The 18,261-nt window shown below is 44.9% G+C and overlaps 1 protein-coding gene across 1 annotated transcript in view; it reads left to right on the forward strand.

Moving 5' to 3' along the window:
• Nucleotides 1–18,261, forward strand: part of akt1s1 (AKT1 substrate 1 (proline-rich)) — a 30,223-nt gene continuing 11,962 nt past the window's right edge. The window contains exons 1-2 of the mRNA XM_078430341.1: nucleotides 1–265; nucleotides 13,470–13,956. Coding sequence (XP_078286467.1) covers nucleotides 13,485–13,956 — 472 coding nt within the window. The 5' untranslated portion in view covers nucleotides 1–265; nucleotides 13,470–13,484. The remainder of the gene's footprint in view (nucleotides 266–13,469; nucleotides 13,957–18,261) is intronic.

The following is an 18,261-nucleotide window of genomic DNA, read 5'->3' on the forward strand; positions in this document are numbered from 1 at the left end:
GCGATCGCCCCTCAAACACTTCTTTTATTCACCAATAAACACACACATATATCTATATATCTATATCTCCATATATAATGTGTATAGTTGCTTTCGCGCGTTTCCTTCGGCCGTTGAGAATGATAGTTCGCTCCAGGGGGGCAGAGAGAGGAAAATGCGTGGAAAGTCATGAGCGTCTGAGGTAATTGGCGGTTGCGTGATGATATAAAGAGGACGACGCTGCGCTTCGGAAGCTCTGGCTGTGGGAAGGTTTGAGGAGCGGCAGGTAAGGAGCTTGCCTGTGGGTGTAAGGGAGAAAGTGGAGGGGGGGGGGGCTCTCTGTGTGATTCTGCATCTAACCAGGCCTAATCTTCCTTGTCCCCCCCCCCCCCTCCACTTTGTAACCTCCATTCCCTCTTCTACTGTCGCCTCTCCCAGCTGCCTGTGGAGCTATTCACCCTCTTTCTCCCCCCCCCCCTCCTCTCTCCTGTCTCCCCTCCACTCTTTTGGTACAAGGGCTGTTAGTTGTGGATTACCTGTCCTCCACACCCACTTGTCTTGTACTGTGCACAGATGAGAGGCATTTCATGGAATATATTTGCACCTTCTCTGTGATCAAATTTCATTTTGTAGGGGGGGGGGGAAAAAAACATTCATTTTCCTCACGGGGGTGTATAAAATCAGGAGGGGAACAGTTCGTGTAGATGCACAGAGTCTCTTGCCCAGAGTAGGTGGGTTTAAGGTGAAAGGGGAGAAGATTTAATAGGAACCTGTGGGGTAACTTTTTTCACACAAAGGGTGGTGGGTGCATGGAACAAGTAAGTGGCCAGAGGAGATAGTTGAGGCTGGGACTATCCCTACTTTTAATAAACAGACAGGTACATGGATTGATTTATTCACAAAATGCTGGAGTAACTCAGCAGGTCAGGCAGCATCTCGGGAGAGAAGGAATGGGTGACGGATTGGACAGGTTTTGGACATGGTACGTGGATTGGACAGGTTTGGAGGGATATGGACCAAATGCGGGCTGGTATGACTAATGTAGTTGGGGCATGTTGGCCGGAGTGGGCATGTTGGGCCGAAGGGCCTGTTTCCACGCTGTATCACTCTAAACTTTAATGTGGTCCAAACTACAAATTCTAAATGTGTAGGAAGGAACTGCAGATGCTGCTTTACACTGAAGATAGACGCAAAATGCTGGAATAACTCAGTGGGACAAAATGAGGACCCGGGTGTCTACTAGGACATGCTTAGAGTGTGTTTGTTAAACGTTTAATGATCTGGAGCTCCCCAAAGAAAAGTAGCAAAAAATATATTTTAAATGAATTATATTGAAACATTGGTCAGATGTTGCATCAAGTTCTAGTTACTCCACTTTAGGAATGTTCTTGAGAGAGTACAGAAAATATTTACTTGAGTAATTTGAGGTTTTGAGGATTTTGCCTCCAATGTTAAGCCTGGGCTATGTGTTGCCAACAGAGTAAAGATTGGTGTGGGGAGATTTGGTGTATACAAAAATGATTTTAAAAAGTGTGACTAGAAGGAGGCTGTTTCCATAGGAAGAAGGTTGAAGGATTTGTGGTGCTCAAACTTGATGCCAAATGCACGTGAAGACACATTTTAGTTGTATTTTTAAAAAAGCTTATTGTTCTCGATGTTCTCAATTCATCTCATCCCATATCATATCATATCATATATATACAGCCGGAAACAGGCCTTTTCGGCCCTCCAAGTCCGTGCCGCCCAGTGATCCCCGTACATTAACACTATCCTACACCCACTAGGGACAATTTTTTTTAACATTTACCCAGCCAATTAACCTACATACCTGTACATGTTCTCGATTCACCTACTCTGGGCTAAAAAAGCAACTTGCTGACTGTAATGATAGTAAAAGCAGTCGTCCAGGCCTTTCAGAAAAGAGACCAGACAATGTAGATGCTGGAATCTTGAGCTTAGAAGAAACTGCTGGAGGAACTTGGTGGGTCAGGCAGCATCTGTGGAGGGAAATGGACAGATGGTGTTTTGGGTTTAGGCCCTTCAGGACCGAAATGTTGCCTGTCCATTTCCCTTGGATACAGAAGGAACTGTAGAGGCTCCAATCTTGCACAAAACAGTGCTGGAGTAACTCAGAAAGGCAATAACATCTATGGAGGGAATGGATAAGTGAAATTTTGGGTTGGGACCCTGATTTGTAGTTTATGGGAGGGGAGGGGGGGGGAGTCGTATGAAATATATAAAGCTAATAGATAAAATGAGTTACATCAAGTTCTAGTTACTGCACTTTAGGAAGGCTATGGATGTTTATAAGAGTACAGAAAATATGTATGAGTGTAATTTGAGATGTGGAGAGTTTGTGAGCTTTCTTTTCCCCCCTACTACAATTGGTCTGAAGAAGGGTACTGGCCTGAAATGTCAGCTATACATTCCCTCCATCTATGCTGCCTAATCCACTGAGTTACAATAGACACTAGGTGCAGGAGGAGGCCATCCGGCCCTTCGAGCCAGCACCGCCATTCAATGTGATAATTGCTGATCATTCTCAATCAGTACCCCGTTCCTGCCTTCTCCCCATACACCCTGACTCCGCTATCCTTAAGAGCTCTATCTAGCTCTCTCTTGAATGCATTCAGAGAATTGGCCTCCACTGCCTTCTGAGGCAGAGAATTCCACAGATTCACAACTCTCTGACTGAAAAAGTTTTTCCTCATCTCAGTTCTAAATGGCCTACCCCTTATTCTTAAACAGTGGCCCCTGGTTCTGGACACCCCCAACATTAGGAACATGTTTCCTGCCTCTAACGTGTCCAACCCCTTAATAATCCAGCATTTTGTCTATTTTTCCCAGATGTTACCTGACTTGTTGAGTTCTTCCTGCAGTCCATTCTTTCCGCAAAAAAAATTGGATGAGCATTTAATATTATTGTTGCAAGAAAATGAGATTGACTGGGCTGGTGAACTTGCCAGACCAAATCACATTTTGTGCTGTTGAAACTCTACACTTTGACTGGTGTGCTATTTTCCACTTGCACAATAGACAATAGCATCAAATAATCTGAGTGATGTGTGTCTTTTGTAAACTGTTGGCCTGGTGGCGTAACAGACTTGTGTGAGCCAAGATTGTGGGTTTGCTGAGACAAGTGTGTTATTTATGCTGATCTGAGGCACTGCTTAATTGTCAGAGTGCTATGTTTTGAATAATATGTCAAAGTGAGGTTCTATTTGCCCAAGGAAGTGTTGCAAAATACAAGATTTGCGTTGTGTAGTGCCTCTCATGGTGTCCCATGTGCCTTGTGGTCCACTCATGGAGTCACTGTTGCATGGTACGCACTTGTTCGAGGATGTGTAGGAGAGTGGGTTCTTCTGAGTACTCCTATCTGCGGTAAAACTAAATAGTTTTTTAATGGTAGACCTAAGAACTATTTTGTTATCTGGGCTATGTTTTAACTGGGCTAAGAGGACACCTCAGGCCTTGAATCAGAAACTTCAGCTCAACGTTGTCTGACCCTATCAGTTTTTAAATGTTACTGCACTGTCGTAGGTCTCCATTTGACAAGTACCAAGTCCTGGGTTACAAAGATAGACACAAAATGCTGGAGTAACTCCGTGGGACAGGCAGAATCTCCAGAGAGAAGGAATAGGTGAAGTTTTGGGTCGAGACCCTTCTTCAAAGGCATTTTGTGTCTATCTTCTGTTTAAACCAGCATCTGCAGTTCCTTCATACACACTGGGTTACAAATGCCTGACTTGCGGGAAAGAATATAAAAGAATACTTGGGAGACTGCGGGATGAATTTTCTGGCTGCTGTGTGTGATAACCATCTTCTGCCATTTGGGAATGGAGCATTTTTGTTTGCCTTTTCACCCAAACCTTTTTCTCTCTGCACCACTTCGGGACTGCGTGGAGCTGAGCAGTGTCGCCCACTCAGTGAGTCCATGATTGGTTGGCGGTTACTCTTGCCATGTCTGCTTGCTCTCCCATTGCAGCAGTTTCTGTGATCCACTCCTGTACTCCTTGTTCGTTGACTTGTGAACAGCTCATTTTATGAACCGTACCCGGGAAGGGAACTCTGTCATAACCTGGGGACTGCCTGTTCTTGTCTGCAATCCAAAATGGGCACAAGATCCCGAGGTACCATTTTGGAAAGGTCTATTGGAGTTACCCTTGCCTTTATTGAACATTCACATATCATCATGGATTACCTAATTCTTCATGCATTAGTGTTTGTGGGAACTTGATGCAGCCAAACAGTTTATATCCCTGTGACTGGGACACCACAGTGACACAGTTAGTAAGCGTGCGGCCTTGCAGCGCTAGAGACCTGGTTTAATCGTGACCTCTTGTGGGTTCTCTCTGTGACCTCTAATTTCCTCCCACACCCCAAAGACGTGGGTTGGTAGGTTAATTGGCCACTGTAAATGTTCCCTAGTGTGTAGGTGAGTATTAGAATCTTGGAAAGTTGGAGCATGGGAGGAATAAAATATGGGATGTAGAATTAGTATAAATGGGCTGAATGACCTGTTATGCTGTATCTGTCTGACTGCATGCTTCCATTAGTGTAGGTATCACAAAAGGACACAATATTAAATAAAAACTTGTATGGTGCATTTTGAATTAATGCCTTAGCTAAGAGGGAGTTCTTGTCTAACTTCATTGTACTAATATTTTTCACATAGTAGCTGATGTTTTGCTAAGAATCTTTAAACCCATTCGATCACAATGGGCAGGGTAAGGTACAGTCTGGTGCAAATGATCACCCCTGAAGAGGGCCTCCTTTGTCTGTGCTGATACAGATAGTGTACATGGTTCTTTCTTTGTAGAAGCTATCTCCTGGTTAACATTTGGAACCAGTGAAGTTTGACAGGCAGTGCTTGTGCCTGCGCGGTGGTGAAGGTACGAGCAATTGGGCTGCTGCTAAGCCTACGGTTCTCTCCCACGAAGGTGTCTGAAACGTCAACTATTCCTTTTCTCACGAGATACCACCTGACCTGCTGAGTTACTCCAGCATTTTGTGTCTACCTTCGGTATCTGATGCACGTAGGTGTCTCTTCTACTCTGATGTGTGGCGGCACTGTGCCGCAGAGACCAGAGACCCAGGTTTGATCCTGGCTAGGAGTGTTGTTTGTACATTCTCCCTGTGACCGTGTGGGTTTTCTCCGTGGTCCCACATTGCAAAGAGGTACGGGTTTGTAGGTTAATTGACTACGGTAAAATGATGATCTGTCCCTAGTGCTAGTGTATGGGGTTCGCTGGTCGGCATGGTGGGCTGAAGGGCCTATTTCCAAAGTGTGAGGCCGTAGACCACACGTAGCTGCGATGTATCTAAGGGTTCTAGCGCACAGCGGGCTTTACCTCCTCGATGGGTCCCTGCTGGAAACTGCTCGTCAAGTCGTGTAGGTGGACAGTGAATTGGCCAACCTGGCTAGCCCAGAACCCAACCTTTGGGCTGACGGAGTAGCCTACTGCAGCAAAGAAACATTAAGTGGTAAGCAAGGACGCTGAGACGGCCAGCTGGGCGTGCTGGGTTACCAAGGACCCCACAGAGGAGCTGCCAGTGAGCTGAATGCTGCATCAAACCTTGTCAAAACCCAAAGCAAGGTAGAGGCCTTCTATGATTAGAGTGGTGGTTTAGAAGCGGCTTGAGAAGTCTCCTTCACTGCTTAAGGCAAGTGGTTTTCACACTATATGGTAGCTGCACATCCTTCCTTTGTAAGATCTAAGGCCTAACGGGGTGTCCTTTAGATCCCAGGCATTTGCATCCGAAAGAGACCTTTTTAACATCCGTGGTATTTATTCACAAAATGCTGGAGTAACTCAGCAGGTCAGGCAGCATCTCAGGAGATGCTGAGATGCTGCCTGACCTGCTGAGTTACTCCAGCATTTTGTGAATAAATACCTTCGATTTGTACCAGCATCTGCAGTTATTTTCTTACATTTTTAACATCTGTGGTCAGGCGCATAAATAAATAAAATAGGGTGAAGGTTGACCTGTATAGTTACCAATGCCGTCACTATTGCAGTGTCGATAGCCTCTTGTGGAGGGTTCTATGAATACCTATACCACCGGCATTAGATGAAGTAGAGTGAGAGTGGACAAATGTGGAAGGTAAATGTGAGTGGCCTGTTTCTCTGCTGTATGATTCTATAAATCTAGAAGACAACCCTCTTTCTTTCTTCATTCTTAAATGAGAGGTCTCCGAGCAACTCAGAAGGCAGCACAAATTGCTTGTTGATAGACACAAAAAGCACAGTAACTCAGCGGCTCAGAGAGCATCTCTGGAGAAAAAGAATAGGTGACGTTTCTGGTCGAGACCCTTCTTCAGACAGAGCTCAATCTGAAGAAGGGTCTCGACTCAAAACATCACCTATTCCTTCCCTCCAGAGATGCTGTCTGACCCGCTGAGTTACTCCAGCTTTTTGTGTCTACCTTCGGTTTAAACTAGCATCTGCAGTTCCTTCCAACATACATTGCTTGTTCTTGGGTTAAGACGCAAAATATTTCAGCAGTGAGCAAGTCAAAGTCATTGATCTTTTTGTTCCTTTTGAAAGAGCGAGCTGTATAGTTTAGACTGGCTTTGTTAATGAGAGAGATAGTGGTTAACCTTAGTGGTTAGGTACAAATTGAGCAATTCTCCACATTCTGCATTTGAAACACAGTCTGCATTCTTTGGGGGAATGAGGTGGGGTGGATCTTTAAAACCCTGTACCCAGGCTATTTAAAATTTTCGAGAGCAAAATATTCTTTGCCCACCAATGGTGCCAGGCAGGATTGGGCTAGGATGCTGAAAGGCCTGAGATACCGAAAGTTGCATGTATGTAGAGGTGCCAACTATCTCACTGCCAAGTACGGGACAAGGTGGCATCACCCAGCCAGCGGCCACGTGCTCCCGCTCCACCAATGGCAGCCGCCCGGGCCGGGACAAGGGCGGTCCCTTACGGGACAAACCAATCTAGCCCAAAATATGGGATGTCCCGGCTAATACAGGACAGTTGGTAACCCTACATGTATCGTTACGCAGTTGCGGAATCAACACTGGTAACCACGTCATCTTCCTCGGCTTGAATGGGTCCTGGGTCACCATATATAATTGCTGTCCTCCAGGCAATGATGGGCAGCTTGCTACATCGGAGGCACTGTACACGTTGTACGTTATTTTGGAAATAATGTGATATGGGAGAGGTCATATGAGATGCTTGTTTCTTTAACAATCAAGCATTTAAATTGTCACTCATGAAATTAGTTTTCTGACAGTTGGGTCAGTGCACAAAAATGTATCTGCATTGACGTTTAATGGTGGAAGCTTGCCAATTACTTCATCTCATTCTTCATTCTGAGTTTCTGCTGATTTGAGTGAAAATGTGTCATTAGATAATTGTGCCTGGGCACTTTATTGTTTTTCAGCACTGTTTGGAAAATTAATGAGAAAGTTGTGGAGTGCTTTAACAAGACTTGGCATCCCTAATTCAAATAGGAGACTATAAAATAGTTTGGTCAGAAATTTGGCCTTAAATGCTCTAAGTGCCACACCTTTACAGAAATAGGATTTTCTGTCGTATCACTCTTTCGCCATCCTTAACCGTCACCTGCCTAGTCTAGTTCTTGTTGAACTGCTGACTCCTTTGGGAGAGCACTGGAGAGATTCCGAGGGGGTGGCATGATAATTGTATTGTGTGTGTGTGTATATTTTAAAATTCGAATCTAAAGTTGTCCAAAACGTTTCTTGGCTCTTTACACCGCGTTGTGTTCCCACGTCTTCTGTTTGTCTTGTTTTTGTATTGGCTTCCAGTTAAACAATGTCACGTGAAAATTAAAACGCTTCACTGATTGCTGGTAATCTGAAATGCAAAAAAAACCTAGTCAAACTCAGCATGTCTGATGGCATTTATGGAATAACAGATGGTTTGTTTCAGATCTGAGACGCTTCATCAGATCTGAATGTCTCTTTCCTATCTTCACATCCCTTTATGTTTTTGCTCCTATTTTTCTCAAACCCCTTCTTGCATCTGTACACTAATTTTGCTTCGTGAGCAGACCCAGCGTTATTTGCCTTGGACTCTGGGAGTTTCCTGAACCAGAGAATAATTAAACTTGACACCTTATATATAAAAGGGCATTTGGGATGAGCCTGGAAATCACAGGCTAGTGAGTGTTGCATCAGCGATAGGGAAGTAGTTGTTAAATTTTGAGGGATATGATGTAGGTTTATTTGCAAAGCAGGATTGATTGGGTAGACACGTCAAGGGACTGCAGATGCTGGTTTACAAAAAGAGACGCAAAGTGGTTGAGCAACTCAGCGGGCCAGGTAGCATCTCTGGAGATTTTGGATAGGCGACATTAACCCTAACTCTTCAGACTGGGTGGAGTTGGCGTGGGTATGGACTTGCAATAGTTTGTGAGGTGGAAATGTCTTGCAACAGTTGTTGAGGTGGGTACTAAAATTCGAGGCAATACTGTAGAAATGCCTTGCATGAGCTTCAGAAAGGCACTTCACAAGTCCTCCATGATCGGCAGAAAGGATTTGAGGCACCCTGCAAAATGGCTGCAAAGTTGGCTTGCTGAAAGGAGGCAGAGTGTAGTGGTAGCCGGGTATCTTTCTGACTGGAGATCTGTAAAAGGGGTGTACCACGGGGAATGATGCTGGGACCGCTTGGATGAGAATGTAGGTGGGCTGATTAGTAAATTTGTAGATGACCAATATTGGGCAGAATAACGGCAGATCAAATTTAATACAGGCAAGTGTGTGGCAATGCACATGGCAGTCACATTCTAGAATGACGTAGTGTAAACAGCAGGGGCCTTGGGAGTGTTGATGTACAGAGAGTCCTTGGGGATGCAGGGTCAAGCTCCCTGAAAGTGATGACACAGAGGGATAGGGTGGTGAAGAAGGCTTTTGGTCTGCTTGCCTTCATAGGCTGAGACATTGAGAGTAAGTGTTGCATTGTCTTGCTGTAGCTGTATAAAACATTGGCTGGATAGCATTTGGAACGTCGTGTACAGTTCTAGTTGCCACACTATGGGGAGCATGTGATAGCAATAGCTCAGAAGCAGTTTGCTAGGATATTGCCTGGACTAGACTCCTGTAGCTATGAGAAGGAATTGGATAGAGCGGGTTTATTCTCACTGGAACATAGGAAGCTGAGGGGTTACCTTTATAGAAGTTTCTAAAATTGAGGACATGGAGAGACAGAATCTATTACCCAGGGCAGGTGAGTCTAGTGCTAGTGGGCACGTTTAGGTTGAGAAGGGAGACATTTAAAAAAGATTCAAGTTCATGGAAGATAGTTCTGCCGGAGGAGGTGATAGAGGCAGAAGATGGACACTGCTGGAGTAACTCAGCAGGTCTGGCAGCATCATTGGGGGGGAAAAAAGGATGGGTGATGTTTCTGGACCGAAATGTCACCCACCTTTTTCTCTAGAGATGCTCCCTGACTTGCTGAGTTACTCCAACACTTTGTGTCTATCTTTGGTGTAAACCAGCATCTGCAGTTCCTTCCGACACACAAGGTGATAACGGCAGATACATTTACATTTAAAAGACACTTGGACAGGTACTTGGATAGCAAAGGCATAGAAGGGTATGAGGCTAATTTGGGCAAATGGGATTAGCTTTGATGAACATCACATTTGGCAGTGGTGAGATGGGCCAAAAGGGCTTGTTTCTATGTTGTATGATTCTGGTCTTGGATGCTCTTCCATGCTGCTGCTTTGACCAGTTTATTTCATTTACCTTGATGTTTGTGTTTAAACAAATCTTGACAGGATTCCTATGAAACTCTTCTAAATTTACAATGTTATGGATGTGCTAAGTCGCATTACCAAGTGGTGGATTCGCTGCCTCGCAGCACCAGATACCTGGGTTCACTCCTGACTACCGGTGCTGTCTGTATGGAGTTTGCATGTTCTCCCTGTGACTGCATGGGTTTTCTTCTGGTGCTCAAGTTTCCACCCACATTCCAAAGGTTTGCAGGTTAATTGGCTTGTGTAAATTGTCCCTGGTGTGCAAGATAGAATGAATGTAGGGTGATTGTTGGTTGTCACAGACGCGGTGGGGGAAGGGCCTGTTTCTATGCTGTATCTCTAATCTAAACTAAAGCACATGGCCCTATCTTAGTTTGAAACTTGATGTTGTTTTCCTCCCCATAACGGTCCCTGTGCCTGCCTTGCCTTGAGGAGAGGTGGGTAGGAGGGTAATGAAAAAGCAGTAGATTCTGCGAGAAGCAGGGGTGTTCTCTCCAGTGCTCTGTCCAATAGTTAATACTTGACTACAATTTTAAAAAAAACCTGGTCATGATCGCAACAGAAATGTGATATTCCTGTGCACAAATTAGCTGCAGTGTTTCCCTGTCCAACAGCAGTGAATGTAGACCAGGTCCTTATTCGGTTTTAAAGAGTTTTAGGATGTCCTGAGGTAGAGATGCGGGAGAATTTTCTGTTTCTATCAGTTTCTTGCTCAACTTGCTGCTTTTGGGCTCTTTTCCAATTGGCAAGACTGAAAATAAAACAAGAAGGGAAAAAAAAGCAGTTGCTGATCTCTAAAGCTTTTGGCTGCCCAGTGCAATCTGTTCAAATTACTGCATCTGATCCTTTGCTGTAACCCAACCCCACTGACCTGAAAATACGGTGAAGTCCTGCTTGTTGTGAATGTGTGTGTTGGCTTCCCTCCACGTTTAGCTGCTTGCGAAAGATTCAATAGGCAATAGGTGCAGGAGTAGGCCATTCGGCCCTTCGAGCCAGCACCGCCATTCAATGTGATCATGGCTGATCATTCTCAATCAGTACCCCGTTCCTGCCTTCTCCCCATACCCCCTGACTCCGCTATCCTTACGAGCTCTATCTAGTTCTCTCTTGAATGCATTCAGGGAATTGGCCTCCACTGCCTTCTGAGGCAGAGAATTCCACAGATTCACAACTCTCTGACTGAAAAAGTTTTTCCTCATCTCCGTTCTAAATGGCCTACCCCTTATTCTTAAACTGTGGCCCCTTGTTCTGGACTCCCCCAACATTGGGAACATGTTTCCTGCCTCTAACGTGTCCAACCCCTGAATAATCTTGTACGTTTCGATAAGATCCCCTCTCATCCTTCTAAATTCCAGTGTATACAAGCCTAGTCAACGTGAAACCAGACAGAACTCTTGTGTACTTTGCTGAAAGTATACTCGTCGGTGAAGATTGTGCCTGGTTTTGACTCTGGAGGGAGCAATGTATCATGGCAGTGTTTGTTTGCCTTGGGACATGTGGATCAAATAACGAGAGCAGAGTTATGATCTGCCCAGTGATTTAATGTCCCTGGTGGAGGCATGGAATTACAGCTTGGCTGTTTACAAATGACCGTACATTTCTAAATATGGACACAGCAATAAGTAGATTAATTGGTTTGCTCTGATTTCCTTTTGATGTCAATTTTTTGTAAAAGGCCAACAAATCAATAAATGGCAAGTCAATATTTTTTCAATTTTATAAAAAATTGTAGTTTAGTTCAGTTTCTGCTTCTTTCACTCAGTTGACGGTGTCTTCTGGCATACCAAACAAAATGCCGTGAAAGGTTGTGCTACTTATAGGCCAGGTGATTGCTTTTGGACCAAATGTGGCGCTAACCTTTTAATGCTTTAACCCCCTCCCGAATATGTCCTTGCATCAACCTGACACTTGCTACACCGACTAGGGCAATAGTCTGGTCCATTCCTGAATTCTGACATTGGGTGCACCCATCAGAATCTTTTGCTGGGAGGTGGCAAAGTTGATTACTTCCCTTGTTTTTATCCTTTTAAAAAAGAAAATTAACACCCCTCCATTGTAGAAATATGTTGGTGTCCCACTCTTTTTTTGTTGTAAACTCGGCACAAACACTCAACTGAAGGGGAGGTTCAAGCAGATACAACATGGATGTACAAGCAGGATTAAATAAATAGTAGAAATGTGAAATTCAAGAGTGTTTTATTGTCCTATGATAGAACAATGAAATTCTTACTTGTTGCAGCACAACAGAATATGTAAACATAGTATAGTGTTAATAATAATAATAATAGTCTGTTGTAGTTCAGAGCTTATTTGAGCCTGGTGGCTGTAGGGAAGAAGCGTTCCTGAACCTGGACAGTGTGGAGCATGAGCTGAGAGTGGGACTAAGGGGGTAGCTCGTAACAAACAGCATGCATGATGACCACTGGTGCTGTATCATTCTCTTTTGTGGCTTTTATAATTTTGTTCTTGTAACTGTCATTCGTGACAAGTAATTTGATAGCCGTACACAAAGTTCTGGAGGAACTCAGCGGGTTAGGCAGCATCTGTGAAGGGAATGGACATTTGACATTTTGAGTCTGGATCCTTCAAGCTGATTCTCCTTTGGAAAGGTCCCAGCTGTCATTGGGCAATTGAGCCACAGTATCAACAACTAGAGAGCAGTCCTGTCTACCTCATTGGATACCCTTGGACTATCTTTGATCAGACTTTACTGGACTTTATCTTGCACTGTGCATTATGTCCACTTATCCTGTATCTGTACACTGAACGGCTCGATTGTAATCGTGCATGGTATTTATGCTGACTCAATAGTACGCAACAAAAAGCTTTTCACTGTACCTCGGTAGGCGTGACAATAAACTAACCTGAAATATCATCTGTCCATTCCTTCCACAGATGCTGCCTAACCTGTTGAGTTCTTCCTGCACTTTGTATTTTACTCATGGAGTTCCTTGTCTCAATTTGCTAGCTATCTCAGGCCATTACTTCCAGACAATGCATGAAATACCTCTAATCTCTTGTGGTCCTTATTTTAATCTGAAATTATTGACCCCTTTATAAGATGCTAATATGAAAGCGCAGTCTTTTCACTCCTATGATACGGCAGCTCTCCCTCTGTTATACTGCGCTGTCAGTCTGGAGCTGGTGTTCAATTCTCCAGATTGGGTCTTAAACCAACAATTCAGAATCAATCAAGGTGCTACCCACTGCCCCACCAATAGCATGAATGTTTGCACACCTTGAATGGTCACCGGCTGAATGCTGTTGCTAACCTTCTACAATTGGCCAAGTGTTATAGAAAATATCAAAACACAAAGAGGATTCAGCGCATTTTGACTATGCGGGTTCCTTGAATAACTCATCCCACTCTCTATCCCCACCCTAAAATAAGGCAGTTTCCTTGAAAAAGTTAGAGACCTCTATTTTGGCGTAAATTGTAATAACTGGCTCTGTAAAAGTGTTCTTTGCTGTTGAGGCCTGTCCTCTTAACTGTATACCACAAGAAGCAGTTTTTCCTCCTTTATTCCCAAGTCCTTGATGTGCTTTTGACCATCTTTATTTGCCTTGGGGAACGGGAACACCAGCCCTTCTTCCTGACATAATCGTAAAAGGACCAAATTGCTATTGTAGCCTCTAATGTGTGTTGGCCACAATTAAACAAACAAGATACTCCAGCTAAGACCTCATCAACATTGTCCCGACATGTACTGCTCACCCTACTAAATGTATGAACTGTTTCTGCTCTCCCACAGGCGACTACACTCGAGATGATGACTGACATGCTTGACAACCACCAAGAGAGCTGGGACTCTCTGGTCTGCATGGTGGACAAGTACCGTAAGCAAACCGGCAACGATGTCGTCCTCCTCACTGCCTACCGGCCCAAGCTGCAGTCTAACCTCGCCTACGCCGTCCACGGGACGGGCACCCTCTCGGACGCCACCAAGCACTACCTGGACGATATTGCCGTTTTCCACAAGACCTCCGTCTACACCAGCAGCACCGTGCTGGAGCGGGGCGCGGGGAAGGCGGCAAAGGAGGACACGTGCAGCGCCGAGGACTCCTTCTCCAAGAGCTACCCGTCCATTTACGGCAAGGGAGGCTTATCCGCCGACAGTCAGAGCCCAATGGAGCTGAGAGCCGAGGCAGAATGCGACTCTGGAGTGGCAGAGAGCGACGAGAGAACGGCTTCGGAAACTGAGAGAGAAGTGGACAGGTGTAACTTAAATGACTCTTCAGGTAAAGAACTCCACAGCCACAGTACCGACATCAACTGTTATGTTTGTATTGCAACATCAAAAGATATTTATTCACAAAATGCTGGAGTAACTCAGCAGGTCAGGCAGCATCTCGGGAGAGAAGGAATGGGCGACGTTTCGGGTCGAGACCCTTCTTCAGACTGATGTCAGGGGGGGGCAGGACAAAGGAAGGATATAGGTGGAGACGGGAAGATAGAGGGAGACAGGAAGATAGAGGGAGATCTGGGAAGGGGGAGGGGAAGAGAGGGACAGAGGAACTATCTAAAGTTGGAGAAGTCGATGTTCATACCACTGGGCTGCAAGCTGCCCAGGCGAAATATGGGGTGCCGTTCCTCCAATTTCCGGTGGGCCTCACTATGGCACTGGAGGAGGCCCATGACAGAAAGATATTTATACTTGTATAAATGTTAACTTTTTGGTGATTTTTATTTCAATGAGAACAACTCGCAAATTTCTGTTGGAAACATATCAGTCGTTCTTTTGGTCAAATTTTGGGCAATAAGACTAGGTAGGAATTTTCCTTGATGTTTTTCATTTTGATTTTCGTTAGTGTCGACAACTGTGAAACACATTTTAATCCCTAGGCAGGGCATTGATTTAGTTCTGGATTGCAGGAAACTGCATGAGGTTGATGCAGCTGGTTGAGCTGCTGCCTCATGGAGTCAGAGACTCTGGCTCGATCCTGACTTCTGGTGCTGACTGTGTGGAGTTTGCATGTTTTCCCTGTAATCGTATGGATTTCCTCCGGATGTTCCAGTTTCCTCCCACATGCAGTTTGTAGGTTAATTGGCCTATCTATAAAATTGCCGGTATTGTGCAAGGAGTATTGGGCGGCATGGTAGCGCAGCGGTAGAGTTGCTGCTTTACAGCGAAATGCAGCGCCGGAGACTCAGGTTCGATCCTGACTACGGGTGCTGCACTGTAAGGAGTTTGTACGTTCTCCCCGTGACCTGCGTGGGTTTTCTCCGAGATCTTCGGTTTCCTCCCACACTCCAAAGAGGTACAGGTATGTAGGTAAATTGGCTGGGTAAATGTAAAAATTGTCGCTAGTGTGTGTAGGATAGTGTTATTAGTGTGCGGGGATCGCTGGGCGGCGCGGACTTGGTGGACCGAAAAGGCCTGTTTCCGCGCTGTATATATATATGATATGATATGATATGATATGCAGTTTGTAGGTTAATTGGCCTATCTATAAAATTGCCGGTATTGTGCAAGGAGTGAAAGAGAAAGAGGGAAAACTAGTGTAAATGGGTAATCGATGGTCGCCGTGGACTCGGTGGGCCAAAGGGCTTGTCGCCATGTTGTATCTCTAAACTAAACTTGAGGTAACAAATAGAATGATCAGGCAAAGAATCCATTGCTTCATTGTGGCCAATAGATAAGTCAAAGACAAGGAATTTTGGGAGGAAAGAGGTTTGAGATGCATTCATAGTTTATGCAAGGATGGTCTTCTCAATCGGATACTGACTGATAAATATTTGCATCTGGACACCAGTGGAGCTTAGACAATAGACAATAGACAATAGGTGCAGGAGTAGGCCATTCAGCCCTTCGAGCCAGCACCGCCATTCAATGCGATCATGGCTGATCACTCTCAATCAGTACCCCGTTCCTGCCTTCTCCCCATACCCCCTCACTCCGCTATCCTTAAGAGCTCTATCCAGCTCTCTCTTGAAAGCATCCAACGAACTGGCCTCCACTGCCTTCTGAGGCAGAGAATTCCACACCTTCACCACCCTCTGACTGAAAAAGTTCTTCCTCATCTCCGTTCTAAATGGCCTACCCCTTATTCTTAAACTGTGGCCCCTTGTTCTGGACTCCCCCAACATTGGGAACATGTTATCTGCCTCTAATGTGTCCAATCCCCTAATTATCTTATATGTTTCAATAAGATCCCCCCTCATCCTTCTAAATTCCAGTGTATACAAGCCCAATCGCTCCAGCCTTTCAACATACGACAGTCCCGCCATTCCGGGAATTAACCTAGTGAACCTACGCTGCACGCCCTCCATAGCAAGAATATCCTTCCTCAAATTTGGAGACCAAAACTGCACACAGTACTCCAGGTGCGGTCTCACCAGGGCCCGGTACAACTGTAGAAGGACCTCTTTGCTCCTATACTCAACTCCTCTTGTTATGAAGGCCAACATTCCATTGGCTTTCTTCACTGCCTGCTGTACCTGCATGCTTCCTTTCATTGACTGATGCACTAGGACACCCAGATCTCGTTGAACTCCCCCTCCTCCTAACTTGACACCATTCAGATAATAATCTGCCTTTCTATTCTTACTTCCAAAGTGAATAACCTCACACTTATCTACATTAAACTGCATCTGCCATGTATCCGCCCACTCACACAACCTGTCCAAGTCACCCTGCAGCCTTATTGCATCTTCCTCACAATTCACACTACCCCCCAACTTAGTATCATCTGCAAATTTGCTAATGGTACTTTTAATCCCTTCGTCTAAGTCATTAATGTATATCGTAAATAGCTGGGGTCCCAGCACCGAACCTTGCGGTACCCCACTGGTCACTGCCTGCCATTCCGAAAGGGACCCATTTATCCCCACTCTTTGCTTTCTGTCTGTCAACCAATTTTCTATCCATGTCAGTACCCTACCCCCAATACCATGTGCCCTAATTTTGCCCACTAATCTCCTATGTGGGACCTTGTCGAAGGCTTTCTGAAAGTCGAGGTACACCACGTCCACTGACTCTCCCTTGTCAATTTTCCTAGTTACATCCTCAAAAAATTCCAGTAGATTTGTCGAGCATGATTTCCCCTTCGTAAATCCATGCTGACTCGGAATGATCCCGTTACTGCTATCCAAATGCTCAGCAATTTCGTCTTTTATAATTGACTCCAGCATCTTCTCCACCACTGATGTCAGACTAACTGGTCTATAATTACCCGTTTTCTCTCTCCCTCCTTTCTTAAAAAGTGGGATAACATTTGCTATCCTCCAATCCACAGGAACTGATCCTGAATCTATAGAACATTGAAAAATGATCTCCAATGCTTCCACTATTTCTAGAGCCACCTCCTTAAGTACTCTGGGATGCAGACCATCAGGCCCTGGGGATTTATCAGCCTTCAGTCCCATCAGTCTACCCAAAACCATTTCCTGCCTAATGTGGATTTCCTTCAGTTCCTCCATCACCCTAGGTTCTCCGGCCCCTAGAACATTTGGGAGATTGCGTGTATCTTCCTCAGTGAAGACAGATCCAAAGTAACGGTTTAACTCGTCTGCCATTTCCTTGTTCCCCATAATAAATTCCCCTGCTTCTGTCTTCAAGGGACCCACATTTGCCTTGACTATTTTTTTCCTCTTCACGTACCTAAAAAAACTTTTGCTATCCTCCTTTATATTATTGGCTAGTTTACCCTCGTACCTCATCTTTTCTCCCCGTATTGCCTTTTTAGTTAACTTTTGTTGCTCTTTAAAAGAGTCCCAATCCTCTGTCTTCCCACTCTTCTTTGCTATGTTATACTTCCTCTCCTTAATTTTTATGCTGTCCCTGACTTCCCTTGTCAGCCACATGTGTCTCTTACTCCCCTTAGAGTCTTTCCACCTCTTTGGAATAAATTGATCCTGCAACCTCTGCATTATTCCCAGGAATACCTGCCATTGCTGTTCTACCGTCTTCCCTGCTAGGGTCTCCTTCCAATCAATTTTGGCCAGCTCCTGCCTCATGCCTCTGTAATCCCCTTTGCTATACTGTAATACCGACACTTCCGATTTTCCCTTCTGCCTTTCCATTTGCAGAGTAAAACTTATCATGTTGTGATCACTGCCTCCTAATGGCTCTTTTACCTCTAGTCCCCTTATCAGATCAGGATCATTACACAACACTAAATCCAGAATTGCCTTCTCCCTGGTAGGCTCCAGTACAAGCTGTTCTAAGAATCCATCTCGAAGGCACTCTACAAACTCTCTTTCCTGGGGTCCATTTCCAACCTGATTTTCCCAGTCTACCTGCATGTTGAAATCTCCCATAACCACCGTAGCATTACATTTGTGACACGCCAATTTTATCTCCTGATTCAACTTGCACCCTATGTCGAGGCTACTGTTTGGGGGCCTATAGATAACTCCCATTAGGGTCTTTTTACCCTTACAATTTCTCATTTCTATCCATACTGATTCAACATCTCCTGATTCTATGTCACCCCTTGCAAGGGAATGAATATCATTCCTTACCATCAGAGCAACCCCACCCCCTCTGCCCACCTGTCTGTCTTTTCTATACGTTGTGTACCCCTGAATATTCAGTTCCCAGC

The sequence above is a fragment of the Rhinoraja longicauda genome, chromosome 40, assembly GCF_053455715.1.
Source record: "Rhinoraja longicauda isolate Sanriku21f chromosome 40, sRhiLon1.1, whole genome shotgun sequence".
In the NCBI taxonomy this organism is placed as follows: Eukaryota; Metazoa; Chordata; class Chondrichthyes; order Rajiformes; family Arhynchobatidae; genus Rhinoraja; species Rhinoraja longicauda.